At 42.8% G+C, this 23,517-nt stretch overlaps 1 protein-coding gene, 1 non-coding gene and 1 pseudogene across 3 annotated transcripts; 2 read left to right on the top strand and 1 right to left on the bottom strand.

Moving 5' to 3' along the window:
* The first annotated feature begins 2,854 nt into the window (after positions 1–2,854).
* TOMM20 (translocase of outer mitochondrial membrane 20) lies at positions 2,855–23,138 on the top strand. Of its 2 annotated transcripts, XM_036277456.1 has the most exons (6): positions 2,855–3,133; positions 11,109–11,155; positions 13,757–13,838; positions 17,658–17,800; positions 19,927–19,932; positions 22,021–23,138. In XM_036277456.1, the coding sequence occupies exons 1-6, from the start codon at positions 3,013–3,015 to the stop codon at positions 22,093–22,095; spliced, it is 474 nt and encodes a 157-aa protein (XP_036133349.1). In that variant the 5' UTR covers positions 2,855–3,012; the 3' UTR covers positions 22,096–23,138. The 2 variants fall into 2 exon arrangements, with proteins under 2 accessions (XP_036133349.1, XP_036133350.1); XM_036277457.1 differs by lacking the exon at positions 22,021–23,138 and having other exon boundaries at positions 19,927–20,289.
* Positions 3,445–3,571, top strand: LOC118640798. The gene has a single exon (XR_004961453.1). It is a non-coding gene; the product is annotated as a small nucleolar RNA SNORA14 (small nucleolar RNA).
* On the bottom strand, positions 18,437–18,756 carry LOC118640567 (annotated as a pseudogene).
* Positions 23,139–23,517: the final 379 nt, after the last annotated feature.

Genomic DNA, 23,517 nt, shown 5'->3' with positions numbered 1-23,517 from the left:
CAGGTTAGGACCTCCAGCCTAATGTTTCCATAGTACCCTTGCAGTAACTTCTGACACCAACTACCCAGAGTTAGGCCAAACTTCATAGGTTAAGGGCACAGTCCCCTACAAGACAGCTCTCACTGCAGACATCAATCACAAATCCGGGGAGAGGGGGTCTGGGCCACTCTTCTAAGCAGCTAACTACAACTATTTACTATAAGGACTCACGACTCAGTAATGTCTTATAGTTATAGTTTTATTATAGCAAAAGGATACAAATCAAAACTCATCAAAGGGAAAGATGTATAGAAGAGAGTTCTGGAAAAGTCCCAAATGCGAAACTTCCGTTTTCCCTTCCCCGTGGAATTAGGACACCTTGTCCTAGCACGAGGCACACTGATGTAACCCTGGGAGTTCTGCTCTGGGTCCAGGGTTTTTATTTGGGTTTCACTGTGTAGGACCCGAAACTGAACTCAATTTCTGGCCCTCCTCCACTCCCCAGAGGTAGGGCTGATATCACCTGGATCAAAGCCCCAACCCTGTACTCAAGTGGTCATCTAGCCCCTGTGCCACCTTCTTGGCACAACTACCTTCCAGGGCCACCAAGAATATGTCACCAGACTAAAGGGATCCATTTGCCTGCACACATCAAAGCCCAACAAGACATGAACTTAGGGATTTATTAAGGAGATGGTGCCATGCCTGGAATCACAGGAAGCACATACTCAAAGACCTGGTTTCCAGATGGCTTCTAGGGGATGGATTATACAGGGAAAAATCATTAATCATGGTGACTAATAGGGTTAGCGTTGTGGTCTCCACTGATCGGTGAATGCTCGGGGAGGGGTAATTTATCACTGTATTTGGTCCTGATGTCAGCAATGGAGCTCTTCAGTCCGATTTTGCAAGGATTTATTCTGTGGGATTCTGCTTTTTAGGGTCTGGAGCTAAAACACAACTGAGGCCAAGATACCATGTTTAGTTTTATTGAAAATTCTATCTAGCCCTGGCTAGGTAGCTCACTTGGTTAGAGCATCAGCCTGCAGACCGAAGGGTCGTGGGTTCGATTCCCAGTTGAGGGCATGTACCTGGGTTGTGGGTTTGATCCTCTGCCCTGGTAGGGGTCATGTGGGAGGCAACTGATAAATGTGTCTTTCTCACATTGATATTTCTGTTTCCCTCTCCCTCCCTTCTGTTCTATCTAAAATTCAATGGAAAAATATCCCCAGGATTAACTAGAAAAAAACAAAGAGTACTGGATGCTGAGAACCTCATTGTCCTGAGGGCTTAATGGTGAGGCCCATTTGGGTCAAAGTGGAAAAAAAAAATCTAAATAAAAGGTCAGATTAAAGAAAATAAGGTTACAAGTAGCCAGACCTGCCTGTCACTTTGAAGGTTCTCAACTTTCCTAATGCTGGGACCCTTTAATACAGGTCCTATCTGGTACCGGGCGTATCTGCATGTGGGCAGACCACCTGGAGACGGATAGAGGAGCCGTGTCTCAGTTCCTAAGACCATCGGAAGTATGTTTTGGGCGACCCCCAAAGTGGTCGCGACGCACTGGGGCAGAGGCCAGCTCAGCTCTACCTAACCCTGTGCTGCCTTCTCTCCCCAAGCCCTCCGCAAAGTACAATTCAGTTTAGTGTCTTTTTGCTCAAGGTTTTATCTTTTTTTTTATCCTCACCCGAAGACATTTTTCCATTTTCTGTTTAGGTAGAGTGGGAGGGAGGGAGAGGAAGAGAGAGGGAGAAACATCGACGTGAAAGGGACACATCGACAGGCTGCCACCCGCACGACCCAACCAGGGTCCGGGACAAACTGCAACCGAGGTACATGCCCTTAGCGGAACCGAACCCGGGTCTCTCTGGCCCGCAGGGCAACGCTCTAACCGCTGAGCTAAACCGGCCAGGGCACGGTTTTACCCTTTTATTTTATTTATTTATTTATTTTATCCTCACCGGAAAACATTTTTCCATTTTTTGTACAGATAGAGTGGGAGGGAGAGAGAGGAAGAGACAGAGAGAGAGAAACATCGACGTGAAGGGACACATCGAGTGGCTGCCACCCACACGACCAACCAGGGCCGGGGACAAACTGCAACCGAAATACATGCCCTTAGAGGGAACCGAACCCGGGTCTCTCAGGACCACAGGCCGACGCTCTAACCGCTGAGCCAAACCGGCCAGGGCCGGTTTTACCCTTTTAAATTTTACCCCACATATATCATGTTTTCTGTAGCTATAAAACAGCTCACGTTTTCTATTTTTTTTTTCCTTCAATTTCTTTTACTGGTTATATTTTTCCAGCAATTGCTCCATTTAATTTTCCACTCATATGATACCATATTGTAACATTCTTTGGAAACTGAGTTTAGATTATGGTGCTTGTTGCACAATGGGTTGTGGCTGAACTTGATGCAGTCAGAGGCTGCACGCGTTAGACAAGAATAAAGTGAAGGGCCGGTTCCATTCCTGGCCAGGGCACATGCCCAGCTTGTGGGCCCAGGGTCCAGCGAGGGGCATGCAGGAGGCGGCCAGTCCATGCTCTCTCTCACTGATGTCTCTCTCTCGCTCCCTTCCTCTCTCTAAAATTAAAAATAAATAAAGTGAGGCCCTTGACATCAGCCAGGCCGTCGGGCGTGCGTACGTGCACGGCGGCCACGCGCGCCCCTCGGTGGGTTGGGCTCCGCGGTTTTCCCGGAAGCTCGGATTACTCGCAAACTCCGGACACCGAAGCGAACACCGCTCCAGGCGCCTCAGAGACGCCGCCTAAGCCCCCTGCGCAGGCGCAGACGCCGCTCGGGCGCCTCCGCTCAGGCACTGCGGCGGACGGCTCAGGAGCTTCCTCCCAGGCACTGCGGCGGACGGCCCGAGGGCCTCGGGTGACGGGGCCGGAAATGTCGCGCTCGGCCTTTCCCGTTCCCTCGCGGCGGGCGTCAGTTTGAGCGGTACCGTCCGCTCTGAGGGTTCGTGGTAAGCGGCCTGAGCCCCAGACCCCCCGGCCGCCTCCCCTCTCCGCCATCGACTGAAGATGGTGGGCCGGAACAGCGCCATCGCCGCCGGCGTGTGCGGGGCCCTCTTCATCGGGTACTGCATTTACTTCGACCGCAAGAGACGGAGTGACCCCAACTTCAAGAACAGGCTGCGAGAACGTGAGTGGGTCCCCGGCCCGGCCTGCTGCTTCCCGCCTGCTGGGCCGGCCGCCGCCGCGAGCCCCAACCGCAGAGCGGCTGCTCCGGCCTGCGGGCCCTCCATTTCGGAGGGCCGGGAACGTTTCCCATTTTGTTTTCCCACCGTGTCGTACACCTGCATTCTTGTTTGTGTAATAGCTCAGGGCGTGTGTTGGGGGGGGTGGTCTTGGGTTTCTTTTTCGCCTTCACCTGTTAAGACCTCTGTTGTAACCGGAACGTCGTGCGCCAGTGTTTTGCACACGCCCGCGTGAGCCCAGCCCGCGGCGGGCCTCCTGCATTCTCCAACCCTCCCGCGGCTCCCCCGTGCCCCCGGGACACGAGCGAATGCTACAGAACCGCGGGCGAGTCCAAAGGCCGCCGTCGGCCCTGGCGCGGCCTCATTTCGCGCCCGCGACACGTGTAGGAGGAGCTCGACGGCGAGGTCGGCCGCCTGAGCCTGTGAGCTCTGAATTTCGGGGGCGTGCTCGTCCACAAAAGACGAGCACGTTTGTTGGAAGAACATTTGAAACTTACCTGGGTTGCTCAAAAACAGTTTTTTCTGAAGTTAAAATGGATATTTAAGGTATTGAAGCCCTGAAAGTACAAAGAAGTGATGATCGAATTCCATACTATTTCTTTGAAGCTCTAATAAGGCATTTCATGTGTCCAGTAGCCACACGTGCCCAGTGACGATCGTATTGGACCGCGCTAATCTTACACCATATGAAATGTGACACCGAATTCTCACTCGCTTACATTTTAGGAGGGCAGCGAGACAGAGATAATATATTTAATTTAAGGTTAGGTAGAATTGTGGACGAAAAGGGGCCAAATACTAAACCTGACAAGGTCAGGGGAAGCCTGCATGGTGGCCTTACAAACTCAGAGACTTATAAAGTAACCACATAGGATGGTCTAAAATTAAAATTTTTTAACTAAAAGCTGTTCAGAGTGGGTAGTCATGTCCTAAGGCAATACCCTAACAAAGGTCAGTCTCCTCCTTAACTAAACCTGTCTGTTGTCTTTTTTGTTGTTGTTTTTAATCCACACCAGAGGATATTTTTCCATGGAGTTTTTAGATAGGGAGGAAGGGAGGGAGAGAAACATCAATTGGTCGCCTCCAGCATCACCCCAGCCACACCATCCCAGCATGGGAATGCAACCTGCAACCCAGGTATGTATCCTGGACTGGGAATTGAACCCCGGAGGCCGATGTTCGAACTCCTCAGCCAAACCAGTCCTGACTGTTGTCTTCTTACATATAGGATAATGTAACTGGTAAACATGCCTTTGCAAAAAACAAAGTACTTTCCCTTTTTTGAACTCAAAGCACGGGCACAGCTCTGTGCAGATCACAAATACTCTCATTGTTATTGAGGTAATTGTTGATCCTGTATTCACCTGTGTAAAAGAAGTATGTGTCTATCCTTTTACTTTTTTTTTTAATCCTCGCCCGAGGACATTTTTCTACTTTTTGTTCAGTAGAGTGGGAGGGAGGGAGAGAGAAACATCCTCGTGAAAGGGACACATCGAGTGGCTGCCACCCGCACGACCCAACCAGGGCCAGGGACAAACTGCAACCGGGGTACATGCTCTTAGCGGGAACTGAACCCGGGTGTCTCTGGACCGCAGGCCGATGCTCTAACCACTGAACAAAACTGGCCAGGGCTCATTTTACTTGTTTTAAGTCTCACCAACGATATTTTTTCATTAATTTTTCTTTTTTCTTTTCTTTTTTTAAAAAGTTTTCCCCCCTTTATTGATTTTAGAGAGAGAGGAAGTGAGAGGGAGAGAGAGAGAGAAATATCAACAGGCTGCCTCCAGCATGCCCTACGCTGGGGATTTGGCCCACAACCTGGACATGTGTCCTGACCAGGAATCGAACCGGCAACCTCTTGGTGCATGGGTTGATGCTCAACCACTGAGCCATCCCAGCTGGACTCCATTGATTTTTCAAAGAGAATGGGAGGGAGAGAGAAGCATGGATGTGAGAGAGACACATGGATTGGTTCCCTTCCATGTGACCCCGACCAGGGCCCGGGCTTGAATAGAAACCTAGGTAAGTGGCCTTGACCAGAATCGAACCCGAGACTCTGATCTGAGGGCCAGTGCTGTTAACTGCTGAGTCAAATTGGCCAAGGACTCTCATTTTACTTTTCATCCAATCCCAGAGGTTTCTCTGCTTTACTTTCTCCCACCTCCCTAATCTATCACCAATGAGTTTCATGTAACTCACTTAACATCATCTTCTCTTTTGGTTGAAATGTTTAAAATAAGATGCAGAGCAGCCATTCTGTGGAGCATTTTCTCAATTCGTTGAGATTTTGATTCCCGGCAGTTGTCAGTTTGGCGCAAATAAACTCATAAAAATTTTCTACAGATTTGAATGTTTCTTTCATTTACAGAATGTTACTTTGGATTAACACTGAGTTTCCAGGCCCAGGTTAGTCACAGATGAGCAGCAGCATAGTCTTGGGATTTCTGAATCTTAATTTTCTTAGTTTGTAAAATCAGTTAATGCCACCTCTGTCTGGTTGGTTTTGTGAAGATTAAGTAAAATGTTTGAAGTGTCCACTACCTTCATGACACTGGGAAGATCCCTCTATTAATGCTTGCCCTAAGGGGAACTATTGGAATTTAGATCAGTTTCCTGTAGTTTCAAAATTAGTTGCAGATACATAGTTCTGTATAAAGATTAGATTCTTTCTTCCTTTGGAAATATTGCAATCTTCTTGTCAGAAACCTTGAGAAGAATTTTTGTTTGAAGAAATGAGGAAAAACTACCATTTTAGACAGATTAAGAAATCTGGCCTTGGCCGGTTTGGCTCAGCGGTTGGAGTGTCGACCCGCGGACCAGAGAGTCCGGGGTTCGGTTCCTGCTAGGGGCATGAACCAAAGAAAGAAAGAAAGAAATCTGCCCTCCCCCCCACCCCCCAAATTTCTTTTCTATCTTTAATTCATTAACTTTCTTTTTGTTTTTTATTTGAAGATTTTTAGAGGGAAAGGAAGGGAGAGAGAAACACTGATGTGATCTGGAAACATTGGTCAGCTTGCCTCCTGCATGCTCTCTACCCGGGATGGAGCCTGCAACCTGGGCATGTGCCCTGACTGGGAATCGAACCAGCAACTTTTCGGTGCACAGAAAGACGCTCAAACAGCTGAGCCACACCAGCCAGGGCAATTCATTAACTTTCTTACTTGAGCAGTTGCCTAATGATTTAAGTGGTCAGGCTTGAATTATTAGCTGACTAACCTTGGGCAACCAACTTCAGATTTTAGTTTCACTTTTGTAAATTGGTATAATAAAGGTAGAATTTAGTAGTCTCTGGCACATAGTAATTGAATCCAGAAGATTGTGAATACAATTTATTTGATATTTTCTTTAGCAGTTGAAACTAATTCAGTGGTTTTGCACTCTGAAGATAATTAATTGTGCCTTGGCCAGGTGACTCCGTGTTGGAGTGTAGTTGTATATTAAAAGGTTTCGGGTATGATTCCCTGTCAGGGCACATACCTAGGTTTCAAGTTTGATCCCTAGTTGGACTCACTTCACTTCTAGCAAATACTGAGTCATGGCCTGATTTTGCTGATTGGTTTGCCAGTCTGCTATCATCTGTCCCTTTATAATAGATATAGATACTATATCTGAAAATAAGTTAATGTAACAAGTTGTCTTATAAATCTAAAGCCAGAATTTCAATTTTGTTTTTAATTGATGAGAAACATTTATTTGTTGCTCCACCTATCCATGCACTCACTGTTTGATTCTTGTGTGTGCCCTGACCAGGAATCAAAACCTCAATCATGGCACATCGGGATGACTAACTAACTGAACTACCTGGCCAGGGCCAGAATTTTAATTTTATTGCTAGAAATTTAAAGCAACTAAACAATCTTTAAAGTAGGTAACTGTATTCAACATTCAGCAACAACAACAACACACTCCTCTCCATCCTGTAACAGAACAATTATAACATTGGATAGTAATGGAAACTAAGTTTCTGTCTACTGGGTTTCATTACCATTTTTGTCATTTTACATAAATTCTGGCTTAGCAAATTGTATTTCTCTGTTCTATCACCTTGTCATGTTCATTTCTTTTTTTTTATCCTCACCTGAGGACATTTTTCCTTTTTTTTTTTTAGATAGAGTGGGAGGGAGGGAGGGAGAGGAAGAGAGAGAGAGAGAAACATCGACGTGAAAGGGACACATGGAGTGGCTGCCACCCACACGACCAACCAGGGCCGGGGACAAACTGCAGCCGAGGCACGTACCCTTAGCGAGAACCGAACCCGGGTCTCTGGACCGCAGGCTGGCGCTCTAACCGCTGAGCCAAACTGGCCAGGGCTGTCATGTTCATTTCTGAGGTGCCTTTTATTTTGATGGGAATGTCTTCACCTCTGCAGCGTGTAGAGGCAGTACTGAGTAATGTTGGAGTACACATGCAGCTACCTTAGTTTGAATCACCACTCTGCCACTTATTTGTTGTGACCTTGATAAATTTTCTCATCTGTAAAATGGGGATGATAATAGTACATGTCTTAGTGTTACTGTTAGGAATAAATAAGCTAATTAATATCATTTAGAAGAATGTTGTGGCAAGTCTTCCTTGTCTTCATGTCAGTTTCCTCTTTGAAGTCTTCCATTTCTCTTTCTAGTCCTGTAGCACTAGTCTATGCCATGATATTTAGGAATTAGTTACTATAGTCTGGTATCATTTGTTATTTTCTGCCTAAAGAGGGCCAAACAAAAGCCTTAAGCAAACTGAGGGTAGAATATGTTATATGTTCTTTTGGTGTGTGGTAATTCTCACCTGAGGATATTTTCCATTGATTTTTCTTAGTGTGGAAAGGAGGGAGGGAGAGAGAAAAGCATTCATTTGAGAGAAATATATGGATTGGTTGCCTCCCACACAACCCTGACTGGGGCCAGGGATTGAACCTGTGACTCTTTAGGTCCATGGGCCAGTGCTCTAACCACTGAACTGGTTCGGCCAGGGCTGTATGTTCTCTCTCTCTCTTTTTTGAAATACATTTTTTTTTTTTTATCCTCACCCGAGGACACTTTTTCATTCTTTGTTCAGATAGAGCAGGAGGGAGAGAGAGAGAGAGAAACATCGATGTGAAAGGGACACATCGAGTGGCTGCCACCCGCACGACCAACCAGGGCCGGGGACAAACTGCAACCGAGGTACATGCCCTTAGCGGGAACCGAACCCGGGTCTCTCCGGACCGCAGGCTGACGCTCTAACCGCTGAGCCAAACCGGCCAGGGCTGAAATACATTTTTATTGATTGAGAGAGGAAGGGAGAGGAAGAGAGAGAAACATCAATGAGAGAAACATGAGTTGGTTGCCCCTTGTATGCCCCCCTTCTGGGGATGGAGCCTGCTACCTGGGCATATGCCCTGACTGGGACTCAAACCGATGACCTATTGGTCCATGAGTCAAAGCTCAACCACTGAACTACACTGGCTGCGCAGGGCTGTATGTTATTTTCCCCCACACTTGGTTGCCCAGTGATGAATATTTAAGAAGGGTAGTTAGAAAAAATAGGCAGTCTTAAAATTAATATGCAAGATCAACTGTAATCTATATTTTTCTGTTGAAACTCTCAAAATAGTACTAAACCTTGGATTTGTAGCACTTTGTTTCAGAGTGCTAAGGGTGGCAAGAGATGCTGGTGTGGTTAAAGCCAGTTTGCAAGGTTAGATAAGAAAAGAAGGCTCCCTGACCATAGTAAATTAATAGGTTAAAGGTCTCTGCCTCTTTAGTCAGGCATTGGAACTTGGATTTGTGAAGGACATTTACTTGTTTTATTATGACTTTGTTTCTTCCAGTGGTCAAGTGAACTGTGCCTTATCTTTGGAGAGTTAAGAGATTTACCTGAGGTCATCCAAGTAATAAATATTAGAGCCTTGGGGGAAGGAAGAGACAAACCAAAGAACTTACGCATATAAGCATAACCAGTGGACACAGACAACAAGTCTGGGCGGGGCAGGAGGAGGGTATCAATGGGGGGAAAGGGAGAAACATCTGTAACAAAAATTAATTAAATTTAAAAAAGGAGCCTTGACTGGCTTGGCTTAGCAGTTAGAGCGTCAGCCCGTGGACCAGAGTGGCCCAGGTTCGGTTCCCGCTAAGGGCATGTACCTAGGTTGCAGTTTGTTCCCGGCCTTGGTTGGGGTCGTGTGGGTGGCAACCACTCGATGTGTCTCTCACATCGATGTTTCTCTCTGTCTCTTTCTCCCTCTCCCTCCTGCTCTATCTGAAGATAAATGCAAAAATGTCCTCGGGTGAGGATAAAAAGGGAAAAAAGGAAAGAAAAAAAATAATAGAGCCTTATATTTCTTAGCTATGCCTTGTAACATGGTTAGTCTTCATGTCACTGGTAATTTTTAGTGACTTTAGGTATTTTAGCATAGCACAACTCCTTAGCTGAGGAGTTGATATTGAACTATATCAATAACATACTTATATGGCTTGTTATAAACAAGGCACCGTTAAAAAATACATGTATTGCCTTGGCCGGTTTAGCTCAGTGGTTAGAGCATCTACCTGTGGTCCAGAGAGACCCAGGTTCGGTTCCTGCTAGGGGCCCGTACCTCAGTTGCAGTTTGTCCCTGGCCCTGGTTGGGGCAACCACTTGATGTGTCCCTTTCAGGTCGATGTTTCTCTCTCTTTCCCACTCTATCTGAACAAAAAATGGAAGAATGCCCTCGAGTGAGGATTAAAAAAAAAAAATACATGCATTAACTCATTTTATCCTCATAGCTCTAATGTTGGTACTGTTCTTAGACCAGTTTTACATAGGAAGAAAGTGAGGCACAGGATACTGTCACTTGCCTGAGGGAGCACTGCTAGTTAAGTGGAAGGAACTGACATGTAAACAAAGCCTGTGTGTCCTCTGTACCAACATTGTCACATGGGGTATACAATTAATTGGCAGTTTAAATGCTGTTAGTGTCGCCCTGGCCGGTTTGGCTCAGCGGTTAGAGCGTCGGCCTGCGGTCTGTAGAGAACCGGGTTCGGTTCCCGCTAAGGGCATGTACCTCGGTTGCAGTTTGGCCCCGGCCCTGCATGGGTAGTGCGGGTGGCAGCCACTCGATGTGTCCCTTTCACATCGATGTTTCTCTCTCTCTCTCTCTCTTTCTCTCTCTCTCTCTCTCTCTCTTTCTCTCTCTCTCTCTCTCCCACTCTATCTGTACAAAAAATGGAAAAATGTCCTCAGGTGAGGATGAAAAAAAAAATAAAATAAATAAATGCTGTTAGTGTCACTTGGTTTTAAGGGTTGACTAAGGGATGATTAAGATTTTAAACATCTCTTAACTCCTGAGATGTGTAGCATGCTGTTTCATAGTAAAAACAAGACCAAAAAACCCCAAACAACTTAGAGGCTGTAGGCAGAGGTTTTCTTCCTTCACTAGCCAGCAATAGTTGAATGAAGAATTTCTGAGCACTATTTCCCATCCCCCCCTTTTTTGTCAAATGCATAAACACTACATTTATCATTTATTGTTTTCATTTTCAAATGCTGATTTCCCTCCCTTCCCCACTTAAGAATGCCAATCAATGTCCAACATTCAGTAAATAGAATTGGTTATATTTTAGTAATGAAACTAATAGTAGTGGCTTAATTCTGGCTCTTGTTTCATGTCCTTTGTAGGTTGGGAGGGAGGGCATGCTCTGCTTGTAATTACGCTAAAGAGCCACCTTTTAGAGCTGTCTCCATCTTGTAAATGGCTGATCTTGGTGCCCAGGATGAAGGAAAACCTCCTGCCCTGAACGTCACATTGCCCAAAGCTCCTTGGCTAGAACTAGTCACATGACCCTGACTGATCACAAGGAGAGCCCAAGAGTTGATAATGTTTTGGAAGTAGAATGAATGACTACCACAGTGTTTAAACTTCTTGATTCTCATTTTAATAATGATGAAATGAATATATTTCATTTCTCATAGGAAGAAAGAAACAAAAGCTTGCCAAGGAGAGAGCTGGACTTTCCAAGGTAATACTGAATCTGTTTTTTATTTAGATTGTACAGGGGTGGGCAAAAGTAGGTTTAAAGTTTGTGAGTACATGAAACACAAAATTTATTATTTATTAATTAATTATCTTATTTTCCATATGAACAACTGTAAACCTATTTTTGCCCACCCCTGTATTATATACTATATAGAAGTAATTATTTAAAACTTTACTTCGAGTGTATATTTTGAGAAAGTTAGTTTGATGTTCTATTTTAAAATATGATTTGCCGGGGTTTTTTTTTTTTTTTTTAAATATTTTTTTCTTTATTGATTTTAGGGTGGGGGGAGAGAAACATCAATGAGAGAGAACACCGACTGGCCTCCTCCTGCATGCCCCCAACCTAGGGATCGGGCCTACAACCTGGGCATGTGTCCTGATCAGGAATCGAACCAACGACCTCTTGGTGCTTAGATCGACGCTCAACAGCTGAGCCACACTGGCTGGGCTGATTTGCTGTTTTTAGGAATAGTTAATTGAGTTCAGTTGTAAATGATCCACCTGGCCCTTCATTATTTCCCCCTTTTTTGGCCATAACAGCGGACAACTTATTGTCTAAGCAATGTTTAAGGGGCATTAAGATGGTAGTCTTCAGAAGACATTTATACCAAGAGGCTCAAACCTTCTCACTTAACTGCTTCAAAATAATAAAATAAAACAAAATAATAAAATAAAATAAAATTTTCTTTCCTTTAGAAGAACCATAGGCTATTCATTTTAAAAGTTCATGCCTGCCCTGGCCGGTTTGGTTCAGTGGTTAGAGTGTCGGCCTGCGGTTTGGAGAGACCCGGGTTTGGTTCCCTCTGAGGGCATGTACCTCGGTTGCAGTTTGTCCCCCGCCCTGGTTGGGTCGTGTGGGTGGCAACCACTCGATGCGTCCCTTTCATGTTGATGTTTCTCTCTCGCTCTCTCTCTCGCTCTCTCTCGCTCTCCCCCCCCCCCACTCTATCTGAGCAAAATATTGGAAAATGTCCTCAGGTGAGGATTAAAAAAAAAAAAGATTGTTCACACCCACTGATCCAGAATTCCATCACTTGCCAATTTTTTACGTAGTTGTAATATGTAAATGCAGATATAAATCTTTAAATTTTCTTCTTTTCATAGATCCTGTATTCATGATTATTTTAAATGACTACATAGGCTTTATCTGCTTGATAAAAAGTATTCTGTGACATGTGTAAGTAAATATTAATCATTGTGCATATAGCTTTTCTTTTTTATTGAAATTAGTTTCATTCTCTGGATTCCTAGGACTTGGACTACTGGATCAGTAGTGGTTTTTTTTTTTGTAATTCCTCACCTGAGGATATTTTTCTACTTATCAGATACAGTGGGAGGGAGGGAGGGAGGGAGAGAGGGAGGGAGGGAGAGAGAAAGAAAGAAACATCAATGTGATAGAGCCACATCGACTGGTTGCCTCCCACACAACCCGCAACCAAGGTACATGCCCTTGACTGGAATTGAACCCGAGACTCATTTGTCCGAAGGCCAACACTCTTAACTGCTGAGCCAAACCAGGGAGGGCTCAGTAGTGGTTCTTTTTGAAACAAGTTTAAGCAAGGAAAACAATTAGTTGATAATGTTACATTTTGTTATTTTGAAGCAATTGAGTAATCAACATAGCATACTGATTAGACTTGATAATAGTGAAGTGAAATTGGGAGACAACTATTTAGTTGTTCCATTGTATCCAAACTGCCTTTCAAAAAGGTGTTCATTAGGTTTTCAGTAGTCATTTCAAGGATACAGGGAAATAGATTCATTAAAGACAGATACACAGTATGTATTTTTAGATTCAGGTATGATCATAATCTTGCTGTATGCTGGGATAGTCAATAGGAGATATCTTCATTTTCAGAAATTTAATTTTTTTTTTCCACCCGTGTTGGATAATAGGAGTGTATATAATATAATCTAAGAACCAAAAACTTACATGACTCTAGTGTTTTATATAAAGAGGAACTTTTTAATAGTAGGTTTACATTTTTTAAAAGGATAAACCAAATAGCTGGTGACATTATATATTACCATAATCATTCTGTCTGGTAATATGTAACAAACTAAAATAAAAACACAAAAATGTAAACTTATTTAAATAAAGCTGTTTGGAACTTTAATAGCAAAAAATTATAAGTACCTCAAATGCCCAAATGCAATTATATAGTCTTCAGTGGTATATTCTATTACCATTTAAGAATAAGTATAATCTTTTAGACGCATGTAAAATCTTTGTAAAATAAAGTTGGAATAGGAGAACAAATTGATTACAGTTACATAAAAAACTATAATGTGATCGAAAAATGGTAATGTGTATATTTTATGGTAGCTGTATTTGTATTCCTTTTTTACTTTAAGTTTGACTCAGCTTTCTAAGAACTGTTCAAATGCCAGTTTGATTAATAAGTATTTTTTTTTTTACAGTCATTTCAGTGTAGATACTAAAGTAATCCTCATGTGTGTTGTTGAAGGATGAATAAATTTCAGTTTTTGTTTTTATTTTTAGTGGTGTGATTTTCTGTCTATTGGTTGTGGCCCCTGACATAATTTTGTTATCAATTATTAAATATTCTACTTCAAACAGTTACCTGACCTTAAGGATGCTGAGGCTGTTCAGAAATTCTTCCTCGAAGAAATACAGCTGGGTGAAGAGTTACTAGCCCAAGGTAATAGTCATGTAAAAAACAAACAAAATTCAACCAAGTAAATTCATTTGCAGATCTTAGTGGCTTTATTAAGCGATTTGTGAATGGAGCAGCATCCCATTTAGCAACTAGAAGGGCACTCCCTCCAAGGAGTTGTACGAAATGGAAGATTTTTTAAAAAGACGTTTTTATTAATTTTTCATTTTATTTTTTTTGTTCCTCACCTGAGGATATTTTTCCATTTATCTTCAGATAGAATGGAAGGGAGGGAGGGCGAGAGGAAGAAACATTGATGTGAGAGGGACACATCAACTGGTTGCCTTCTGCACGACCCCGACCAGGGCCGGGGAGGAACCGCAGCTGACTGGAATCAAATCTATGACTCACTGGTCTGTGGACCAACACTCTAACCACTGAGCAAACTGACCAGGGCTTTATTGATTTTTCAGAGAGAAGGGAAAGTAGAGAGAGAGAGAAACATCGATGTGAGAGAGATCAATAGGTTGTCTTCTGCACATCCCCCACTGGGGATCCAGCCTGCAACCCAGGCATGTGCCCTGACTGGAAATTGAACCGGGATCTCTCAGTCCATGGGACTATGCTCAATCCAGTGAGCCACGCCTGCTGGGCCAAAATGGAGGATTTTTTATAGGAAGCAAGGAGCTATTAGTGAAAGAAAAGAATTATATTGGGGACATCTTTTCTTTGGGAGAAGAGAAGGGGAAGGGTTTTTATCACGTAGATTAGCTTTTCTTTTTCTGGGGGATGGAGAAGGGCCTATTTGACAGATCTCTTTATTGTTTCTTGATCAGAAAATTCCAGACTGATTCATTAAGATTGTTTCTGGACCCGGCTGGTGTGGCTCAGTGATTGAGCATTAACCCATGCACCAAGAGGTGACTGGTTTGATTCCTAGTCGGGGCACATGCCCAGGTTGTGGGCCCAGTCCCCAATGGGGGTGGCCAGTCGATGTTCTTTCTCATCTGTGTTTCTATCTCTCCTTTTCACTTCCTCTCTCTCTAAAATCAATAAGGGGGGAAAATTTTGAAAAGATTGTTTCTGGGAGATGTTGAGACTGCAATTAGATCAGGTGTTAAGTCTAGGTTTGATATCATGGGTATTTAGCACAAGTGACACCATGTGAGGCTGATTTACTTCTTTATTCTAATAAATTAAAAGACTAGAAAATTAGGTAGAATTCTTCACACTGATATAAATTTATGTTAATAAGGGGCTTAAAAGTTTTATTTATTTATCTTATTTTTTTATCCTCACCCGAGGACACTTTTCCATTTTTTTGTTCAGGTAGAGTGGGAGGAAGAGAGAGAGAGAGAGAGAGAAACATCGACGTGAAAGAGACACATCGAGTGGCTGCCACCCGCACGACCAACCAGGGCTGGGGACAAACTGCAACCGAGGTACGCACCCTTAGCAGCAACCGAATCCAGGTCTCTCTGGACCGCAGGTCGACGCCCTAACCGCAGAGCCAAACCAGCCAGGGCTCTTTATTGATTTTTAGAGAGAAAGGAAGGGAGATGGAGAGAGAGAGAGAAACATCGATGAGAGAGAACATTGATTGGCCGACTTCTGCATGCTCCCCACTGGGGATTTGGCCCACAACCTGGGCATTGTCCTTGACTGGGAATCGAATCGGCGACCTCCTGGTGCATGGGTTGATGCTCAACCACTGAGCTGCACCGGCTGAGCGATAAGGGATTTTGGTGGTGGGTTCATTGAGAAAATGTTTTATCCCACTGGCAGTCAAACAAGACAGAGGACAAGCCTCAGATCAGTTTTTTTTTAATAAAGACCTGGAGTGAGTTTAGAGGGCAAGAGCAAGGGGAAACTGTACATATCCATGTATTCTAATCAGGGAGTCTGGAGTGGACAGTCTTGGAAACAGGCCACCTAGGGCAGGAATGGGGAAGGTGAGAGAAAGCATAAAGGAAGTCCAGGTTGGCTGGGTCAGTGGGGTGGGATCCAGGTGCTCAGTACCCCTCGCTTCTGAATACTGGCCGTGAGGACTGGGTCTGCACACAAAGGTTTGGCCAGACACAACTTTTGGTTCTGGCCACCTGGTGGGGTCAGTTGGATCCACTTCCTGGGATCCGAGCCTGGGCAAGCCCCTGGGACCAGTGTGATCCAGCTTGGTCTGGGTCTCTGAGGTGTCGTGAAGGAGGCCTGCTGTTATCTCCTAACAGACTCTAAAAACTCAGGGAAGAACTATTAGGTCTGGTTTCAGTTTAAGGGCCCAGTTTCAGTACAACTATTTCTTAAAAAGAGTTTTTCTAACTTGTCGTGAATCATCATCATATAATGATGTTTTGGTTAAGGATGAATCACATATACAACACTGGTCCCATAAGATTATCGTGGAGCTGAAAATTCCTGTTGCCTAGTGACTTTTTAGCTGTCATAACATCATTCTGTAGCACAATTCATTACTCACTTGCCAGGTTTAAACTGTAAGGAACAGGATTTGTCATCCCCAAATCGTCTCTAAGGGAAATCTCCCTTTGTGAGGGTGTCTCCCTCCTTGAACTGGGAAGAGGGGGTGACCTTATATTTAGAAATTTAATGCAGAGGACAATGATTTAAGTCTATACCAATCTTACCCTTGTTTACTGTGCTTTTCTAACTCCCCCACTTCCATCATTTTTTGTCTTCTGCGGAATATGGTTTTTAATATTTAAGGTGGTGACTTCAGCCGTTTTGGTTTGGTTCTCAGTTTTCCTGGGTCTCAGGTATACAGGAGGTATACTTGTAATTAAACTTGTTTGTTTTTCTCCCCTGCAAAACAAAACTTACTGTGCTGCCAGTTGTATAAAGTTACAGTACCTTTTTAGGTTTAGATACACAAATACCACTGTCACAGTTGCCTATAGTATTCAGTATAGTAATGTGCTGTATAGGCTTGTTGAGTAGGAGGTGTGTAGAAGGCTATACTTTCTAGGTGTGTGTAAGTGTACTCTGATGTTCCCTAAACAGTGAAATTGCTTAACATTGTATTTCTCAGAACATGTCCTTGTCAGTAAGCAGTACATGGCTGTATTTCAAGATATGCTTTTAGGCATTTAGTAATGTGAGGGTTATGTTATTCATTTTTTAAATTTTATTTAAAAAAATTTTTTTTCTCCAAGAGAGAGAACATTGATTGACCACCTCCTGCATGCCCCCAACCAGGGATCGGGCCCACAATCTGGGCATGTATCCTGACTGGGAATTGAACTGGCGACCTCTTGGTGCATGGGTCGATGCTCAACCACTGAGCCACACCGGCTGGGTGGAGATATTTCATATCAGTGCATATAATCTGACTCGTCCTTTTTTTTTATATTATTATTATTTTTCTTTATTGATATTTTAGAGAGAGGGGAAGTGAGAGGGAGGGAGGGAGAGATAGAAACATTGATGAGAGACTCTTCATCTCTCTCCCTCCCGCTCTATCTGAACAAAAAATGGAAAAATGTCCTCGGGTGAGGATTAAAAAAAAAAAAAAAAGAAACATTGATGAGAGAGAACATCGACTGGCCACCTCCTGCATGTCCCCCACTGGGGATTGGGCCCACAACCTGGGCATGTGTCCTGACTGGGAATCGAACTGGTGACCTTTTGGTGCATGGGATGATGCTCCACCACTGAGCCACACCAGCCTGATTGACTCGTCCTTGTTAAAAGCTCCATAACATTCAGTTACATGAATGTACTATAGATTATTTCCAGGGTTTTACATGATTTGGGTCAGTATTACATAGAGATACAGTGAAGACTTAAGAGTTGAATTCTTGACAAAGGCAGAGGCTTTTCAGGTTATGTGTTGTTTTTATGTAAATTTTCCAGGTGAATATGAGAAGGGTGTAGATCATCTGACCAATGCAATTGCGGTATGTGGACAGCCACAGCAATTACTGCAAGTATTACAGCAAACTCTTCCACCACCAGTGTTCCAGATGCTTCTGACTAAGCTTCCAACAATTAGTCAGGTAAGGATTTGAAATGTTGTGAAATAAAAGTAGAATCTGAGGATTAAATGTTCAGGGACATGAGCATTTTTAAATGAGCCTAGTGAAATGGTGCAATTTTGAAACTCATCCATATAATGAAAATAGTACTCAATATAACAGTGCTTGAAATTTTCTTCCCTAATGGCAAACATCCAAATAACTGGCATACATCTAGTGATTGTGTCCTAGATGCGGATCAGGAAGTGTGTCTCTTAGAGTTAAGTCTCAGGACATAGTATTCAAATGCCAAAATTTAGCCCCTTGGCTACTTTGTAAAACTAGCTTTCTGCCTACTCTTTTGTGAAACCATGCATTCAGGTCAGTGGCATGGCAGAGAACAGAGGAGCCGAGATGGCAAAACCTGGAGATTAGGTCATAAAAGACCCTGAACCCTCCCTGACCTCACGAGTAGCTGGGCCATTCTGTTCATTTTTAATCCTTCCCAAGCAGCCCAAATGAATCTGCTTTTTGGAATAGTATGACTGTTACATATGTTAATTTCCACATTTGGTGTGATTAAAAATTAGTGAAATGAGTGGTTAATTTGTTGTTGTTTTTTGTATCCAAAATGTGTTTATTGGGATGTTTCCCCACTCATCTCGATTCGAGGTGTGTTTAGTGCTGCTTCCTTCTGAAGGAGCATCCTTCTGTAAAGCCTTGCTTTTCCTCCTGTTGGCTGGCAGAGAACAGTGGAACAGCCAACACAAAACTACTGTATGTGTGCATGGCTAAAGGCGGTGGTGATTTTATAGCACCCTGGGCATTTTACATCCATGAAGTAGGAATTGGGGCTCCACACCAGACGCTGCTTCTTGTGTTTCCTCTGCTCTTCTGGAGAGGGATGAAGGAGATCTTGCGAGAGGCATATTGTCCTGGGGAGGTCGTCACTGCCGGAAAGGTGACTGGTTAATTCTTCAAACTGATCTTTACTCCATTAGATTACAAAGGGACTAAAGAAAAGACAGATCCCAAAGATTTAGGGGTGAGGTTGAAAAACCAAGGGCTTGGTCTTAATCTTTATTATTTAGGCTAATGTTCCCAGTTTGTATCTGAATCCTCTACTTAATTTTTTTTTTTTTTTTTTTAATCTTCACCCCAGGATGTTTTTCTATTTCTCATTAGATAGAGTGGGAGGGAGAGAAAGGAAGAGAAAGAGAGAAACATCGACTGGTTGCCTCCCGCACGACCTGACCTGGGCTGGGGATGGAGTGCAACCAAGGTATGTGCCCTTGGCCGGGATTGAACCAGCTACTCATTCGTCTGCGGGCCGACACTCTAACGCTGAGCCAAACAGGTCAGGGCACCTGTACTTAACATTATTTGCACTTTGAAAACAGCATCGTATAGTGCTTTTGGGAGCCTGGCCGGTAGGGCTCAGTGGTTTAGCGTCGACCCATGCACTAAGAGGTCGCTGGTTCGATTCTCAGTCAGGACACATGCTTAGGTTGTGGGCCTGATCCCCAGAGAGGGGCATGTAGGAGGCGGCCAGTTGATGTTCTCTCTCATCAATGTTTCTATCCCTGTCCCTTCAAAAATCAATAAAGAAAAAAAAATTATTTAAACTAGAGCTTTTGGGAAATAGACCAGAGAGAGTGATGTCTTGAATTCAGGATGAAGCCTGAATTCCTCTCGCTAATGATCTTTTTTACTCATTTGACTTGTCTCATGTTATCTGAAAATGTTTTCAAAATGCTAATTTGAGACTTGTATTTCTTCTTTATATAATGATTTTGAACATTTCCAGGCCAAAAAGGGAAATGTTTGGAGGGTAGAATGATCATTCTTAGCACTAGTCAGTATTTTTAGTTTAGGTAGGAGTAAAAAGGGATCTTGATACATTTTGTTTGCAGTTATGTAACTGGCTAACATGTAGCACAATATGATGATATGCCTCCTTTATTCATTTGAATTTTGAAATGAGACTGACAGTAGTTATTTTCTTAGATGATAATGTATAAAGTGTTTAATGTTGAAGTAAATCTCAGAATGGGTAAGCTTTAACAAGATTTGTTTCTTTAAATTGAAAGGGCATTTTTGTTGAACTTAGAAACCTGATTAAATGCTGATACTTTGTAAGAGTTAAACAATTTTTTTTCTCTTTTCAGAGAATCGTAAGTGCTCAGAGCTTGGCTGAAGATGACGTGGAATGAGAAACAAATGATCTCTAAAATATTTTTAAAATCTTAACTTGGAAGATGAACAGCTCTGGGGGAATAAGGGCAAATATGCTTGCTATGGACTGTCCTACACTGAGATCTACCAAAGTTAATTTTTACTTTGTGTAGATTCATTTGTCTTTTATTTATTTTTCCCAGTGAAGAGTGTATTTTGATAGCTTTTCATTTTATAAATACACTATGAGTTACCGAAATATCATGGATTTTGTTTATTCCTAAAACGTGTAATTAAAATGTACATATAACATCATGTTATGTACATCATAACATGTACATGCTCAGTTTTGAAAGGCAAAAGTAAGGGAAGGCTTTTTATTGTACATCAGAAAGTTGAGTGGAAATGATTGTGTTTTTCAGAACTGAGTATTAAAATCTTTAAGATAATGTCTTTGCTTTTAATCTCTTAAATATGTGAGATGTGCTGCTGTGCTGTATTAACTGCCCACCCTGTGTATCAGTCTTGAAATGTTTTCAGTCAGTGGCTTAATATGCTCTGGATATTTATCTCCTGGTATTTTAGATACATGTAATTGCAGATAGCACTGCGAACTAGATCTGCGTGTACCCCTAATCTAGTTGCTGTGCTTCACCAGTTAGACTGCCTGCCCACTTTCCTCATGAAATGAGGGGACTGGTCTGCTGATTCAGAGAAGTGCCCCTTTTAGCTTCTAATTCATTTGGTTGTGTTCAGCATCATGAACTCTAATCTCCTGAAGGGCAAACAAGCCTTCCCATTTTTTTATTCTCTGAATTTTTGCATGCTTGCCTGACTTAGTATATTTGAAAATATCTTTTTTTTAAGGTATAACGTGTTGATTTTCACTGAAATCATGTGGTTTTGTCACTACTCTTGTAAATTAATCTGAAACTTAACCTTTAAGGTAACTGAGATGATATGCTTGTAAAAATGTTTCTTTGATTTTATCTTAATGTACTCTTTAATCCTTTATTCTGATTCATTTGTCTTGTTATGGGAATAAGGTGTTGTCTGTGGCTGGAGACTTGCAGAAACTGGAGGCAATGGGACCTCCTCTTCTCAAACAGTGACATCATCTGCATCCAATGTCAGTGTCAGGCCTCAGAATAAGTGTCTTAGTAAGGATCTGAGTGGCATGTAGTGAACTGAACAGCATTTCTCATTGTAAAAGATTGCCTTTATTCTGTGTAAAAATGTGTGGCGAGATCCCAATCTTTTCCTATGTGTACTAAGCTTTTTATTTTGTTTTACTTACAAACCTTTCATTACCTTAACCTTGGGTTTTGTGGTGGCTGTGGTATAGTGGAAAGAGTTTGGAATATGGTTCTAATTTCTGTCTTGGGAGAGCTGAACAGCCTTGGACTAGTCATGTTGCATCTCTGAGCTTCCAGTATTCTCATCTGTAAAATTAGAACTAGATGACTCACATTGAATGACTCTTCCCCAGGTACCTTTCACGTTTGTTATCCTGAACCTTTAAACAATGAGGTTTTTTTTTTAACACCTAGCATGCTTTTTTGGGTGGGGGTGTGACCAGTATAAACATACTTCTCAGTCAGTTTTACTAAAAGGACCCCCGAATCAAGGCAGGGTATTGGTGATTGGTCAGTGGTTGGAAACAGTCTTCTGTCCTGTACCCACTCAGACAAAAGAGTGTTCAGAACAGGGCCCATCTGAGGGAAGAGAAAAATGAACGTAAGGTCAGAGGGAATGTAGGTGGGAAAGATCAAGAGATCGGGCCCCGTAAAAACTAAGGGTTGGCTGAGGGAGTGAGGAGTCCACATGGATTTGCATAGATTTGGGAGGGTGTAAAGAACATACCCTGAAGAACTGCAGTGTGTCTGAGCCGGACGGCACTCAGTTTTCTGAAGAATAATTGGCTTTGATAGTAATGCTTACTGAGGAGGCAGTGGTGTCTTCATTTTAGAGCTGATTCAGCCAAGTGCATTTTCTTATTTAAATGACAGCCTTGGTGCTTTAAAAGTAGGTACCACTTTTGACAGCTAGCTGTGTTAGGTTAAAAAAAATTTTTTTTCCCCCAACAGGTAATTGCCGAACCCCTGGAACCAGACAGTCATGTTGGTGCTGGCCAAACAGTGCTCAGCCGAAGATTAGGGTAGTGATAACTGCTTGAGTGTTCCCATGTGCTCATGTTGCACACTTGTGTAAAAACTTTGGAAATAGAAATAAAGTGCACATTGGCATGCTACTTTGGGCAGAGATCTGTTTGGTTTCATGATTTGTACTTCGAGTGAAAGCATATAAAACAGGCTTACCTGGTGGTAGCAGTGCTATTCTATTAACAGGTTGCCAGGACTTCCGTTCACACCATTCACACATACGTAAAGCCTGGTACAGTGTGCATAGCAGGCAGGTTTGCAGTTGGCCTGCCTGTCCGGCCCTATTGAAGCAGCCTGTGGACCGACCAGAGTATGCTAATGAAATGTTATCACAGAAGAGATTTTGAGGTAATTGGTATATCGTGCAGATATACAAAATTTTCTTTCTTGTAATATAAATGTAGTTTTATGATTGCTTGTGGCTCAACTGTTTAAGCAAATATTAAAGGGCTTGGAGAAAATTTTGGCTTGGTGTTTATTTGTAGAAATGAATTCTGCTGAATTTGGTGACTAAAAGTCTTGGTACCCAAGTGTGTGTAGGTTACAGCATCTCTTTGATGGTATTGACCACTGTGCAGCTTCTCCCCAGGAATATGCACATTTGCCTTGGACTTCAGAGAGTTAACAGATTCAGGTTAAGACCCCTGCTTGAATGTTGGTAGGTGAGGATTCTGTGTAATAGTGGCTTTCCAACTCAGCGAGTGTCAGAATCACCTGGAAGGCTTGTTAAACAGATTGCTGGGCTCCAGGCGTGGCCCAGGAGCAGGCTCATTTAGCTCTTCTAACAAGTTTCCAGGTTTTGATGATGCCTCTGGTTTGGGTCATGCTTATGAACGCAACGCAGAGCTGCTTAACGGTGACGTGGAAAACATGATAGATAATTCTTATTAGAGAATACCAGCTACGTTAAGGTCATAGATGGTGTACTTCAGCTTTCAGTAAAAATGAGATTAAATGTGATTACAAAGTCTGCTAACAGGAGCAGCCAGCACTTGACTGCCTGTGTTCTGAAGCAGACTCATCATCAGACTATGTTCAAGATGAGCCAGTCCATGTAAATATACTTGAATATTTCTCCAAAAGTAGTCAACTAGATAATGTCACTTAAGCTGAAATTACATTCCCTAAGCATTTTAGTTGTGAGTTTTAAAATTTACTTTTGTGTGTTTGGGAGAATCAAATGGATTTCCTTTATTTAGGTACATGGTTTCTAGAACACTGTAATATATAAAATCTTTTCTTCACCTTTTAAAGGCTACAACTGTGTTCTGGAAATAGCCTAGGAGACATTGTGAGGCATTAATATTTAAAACGGTGTCAAATACTTGGCTGTAACACTGACAGAGAATCTAGGGGTTGGGGGCTGAAGCAAACTTGGAGAAGAGGCTGTGGTCACACTGAAGCTTGATCTGGAAAAGGTAG

The sequence above is a fragment of the Molossus molossus genome, unplaced genomic scaffold, assembly GCF_014108415.1.
Source record: "Molossus molossus isolate mMolMol1 unplaced genomic scaffold, mMolMol1.p scaffold_m16_p_23, whole genome shotgun sequence".
Lineage (NCBI taxonomy): Eukaryota > Metazoa > Chordata > Mammalia > Chiroptera > Molossidae > Molossus > Molossus molossus.
Note: the sequence above shows the minus strand (reverse complement) of the source record. Positions and strands in the feature narration are given on the sequence as shown.

What these genes read in the sequence shown, in the direction of transcription:
- TOMM20 (XM_036277456.1), top strand. Translation starts at nt 3,013, where the DNA reads ATGGTGGGCCGGAACAGCGCCATCGCCGCCGGCGTGTGCGGGGCCCTC. An exon ending in CAAGAACAGGCTGCGAGAAC is followed by an intron (nt 3,134 to 11,108) that starts GTGAGTGGGTCC and finishes CATTTCTCATAG; the next exon opens with GAAGAAAGAAACAAAAGCTT. An exon ending in TGAAGAGTTACTAGCCCAAG is followed by an intron (nt 13,839 to 17,657) that starts GTAATAGTCATG and finishes TAAATTTTCCAG; the next exon opens with GTGAATATGAGAAGGGTGTA.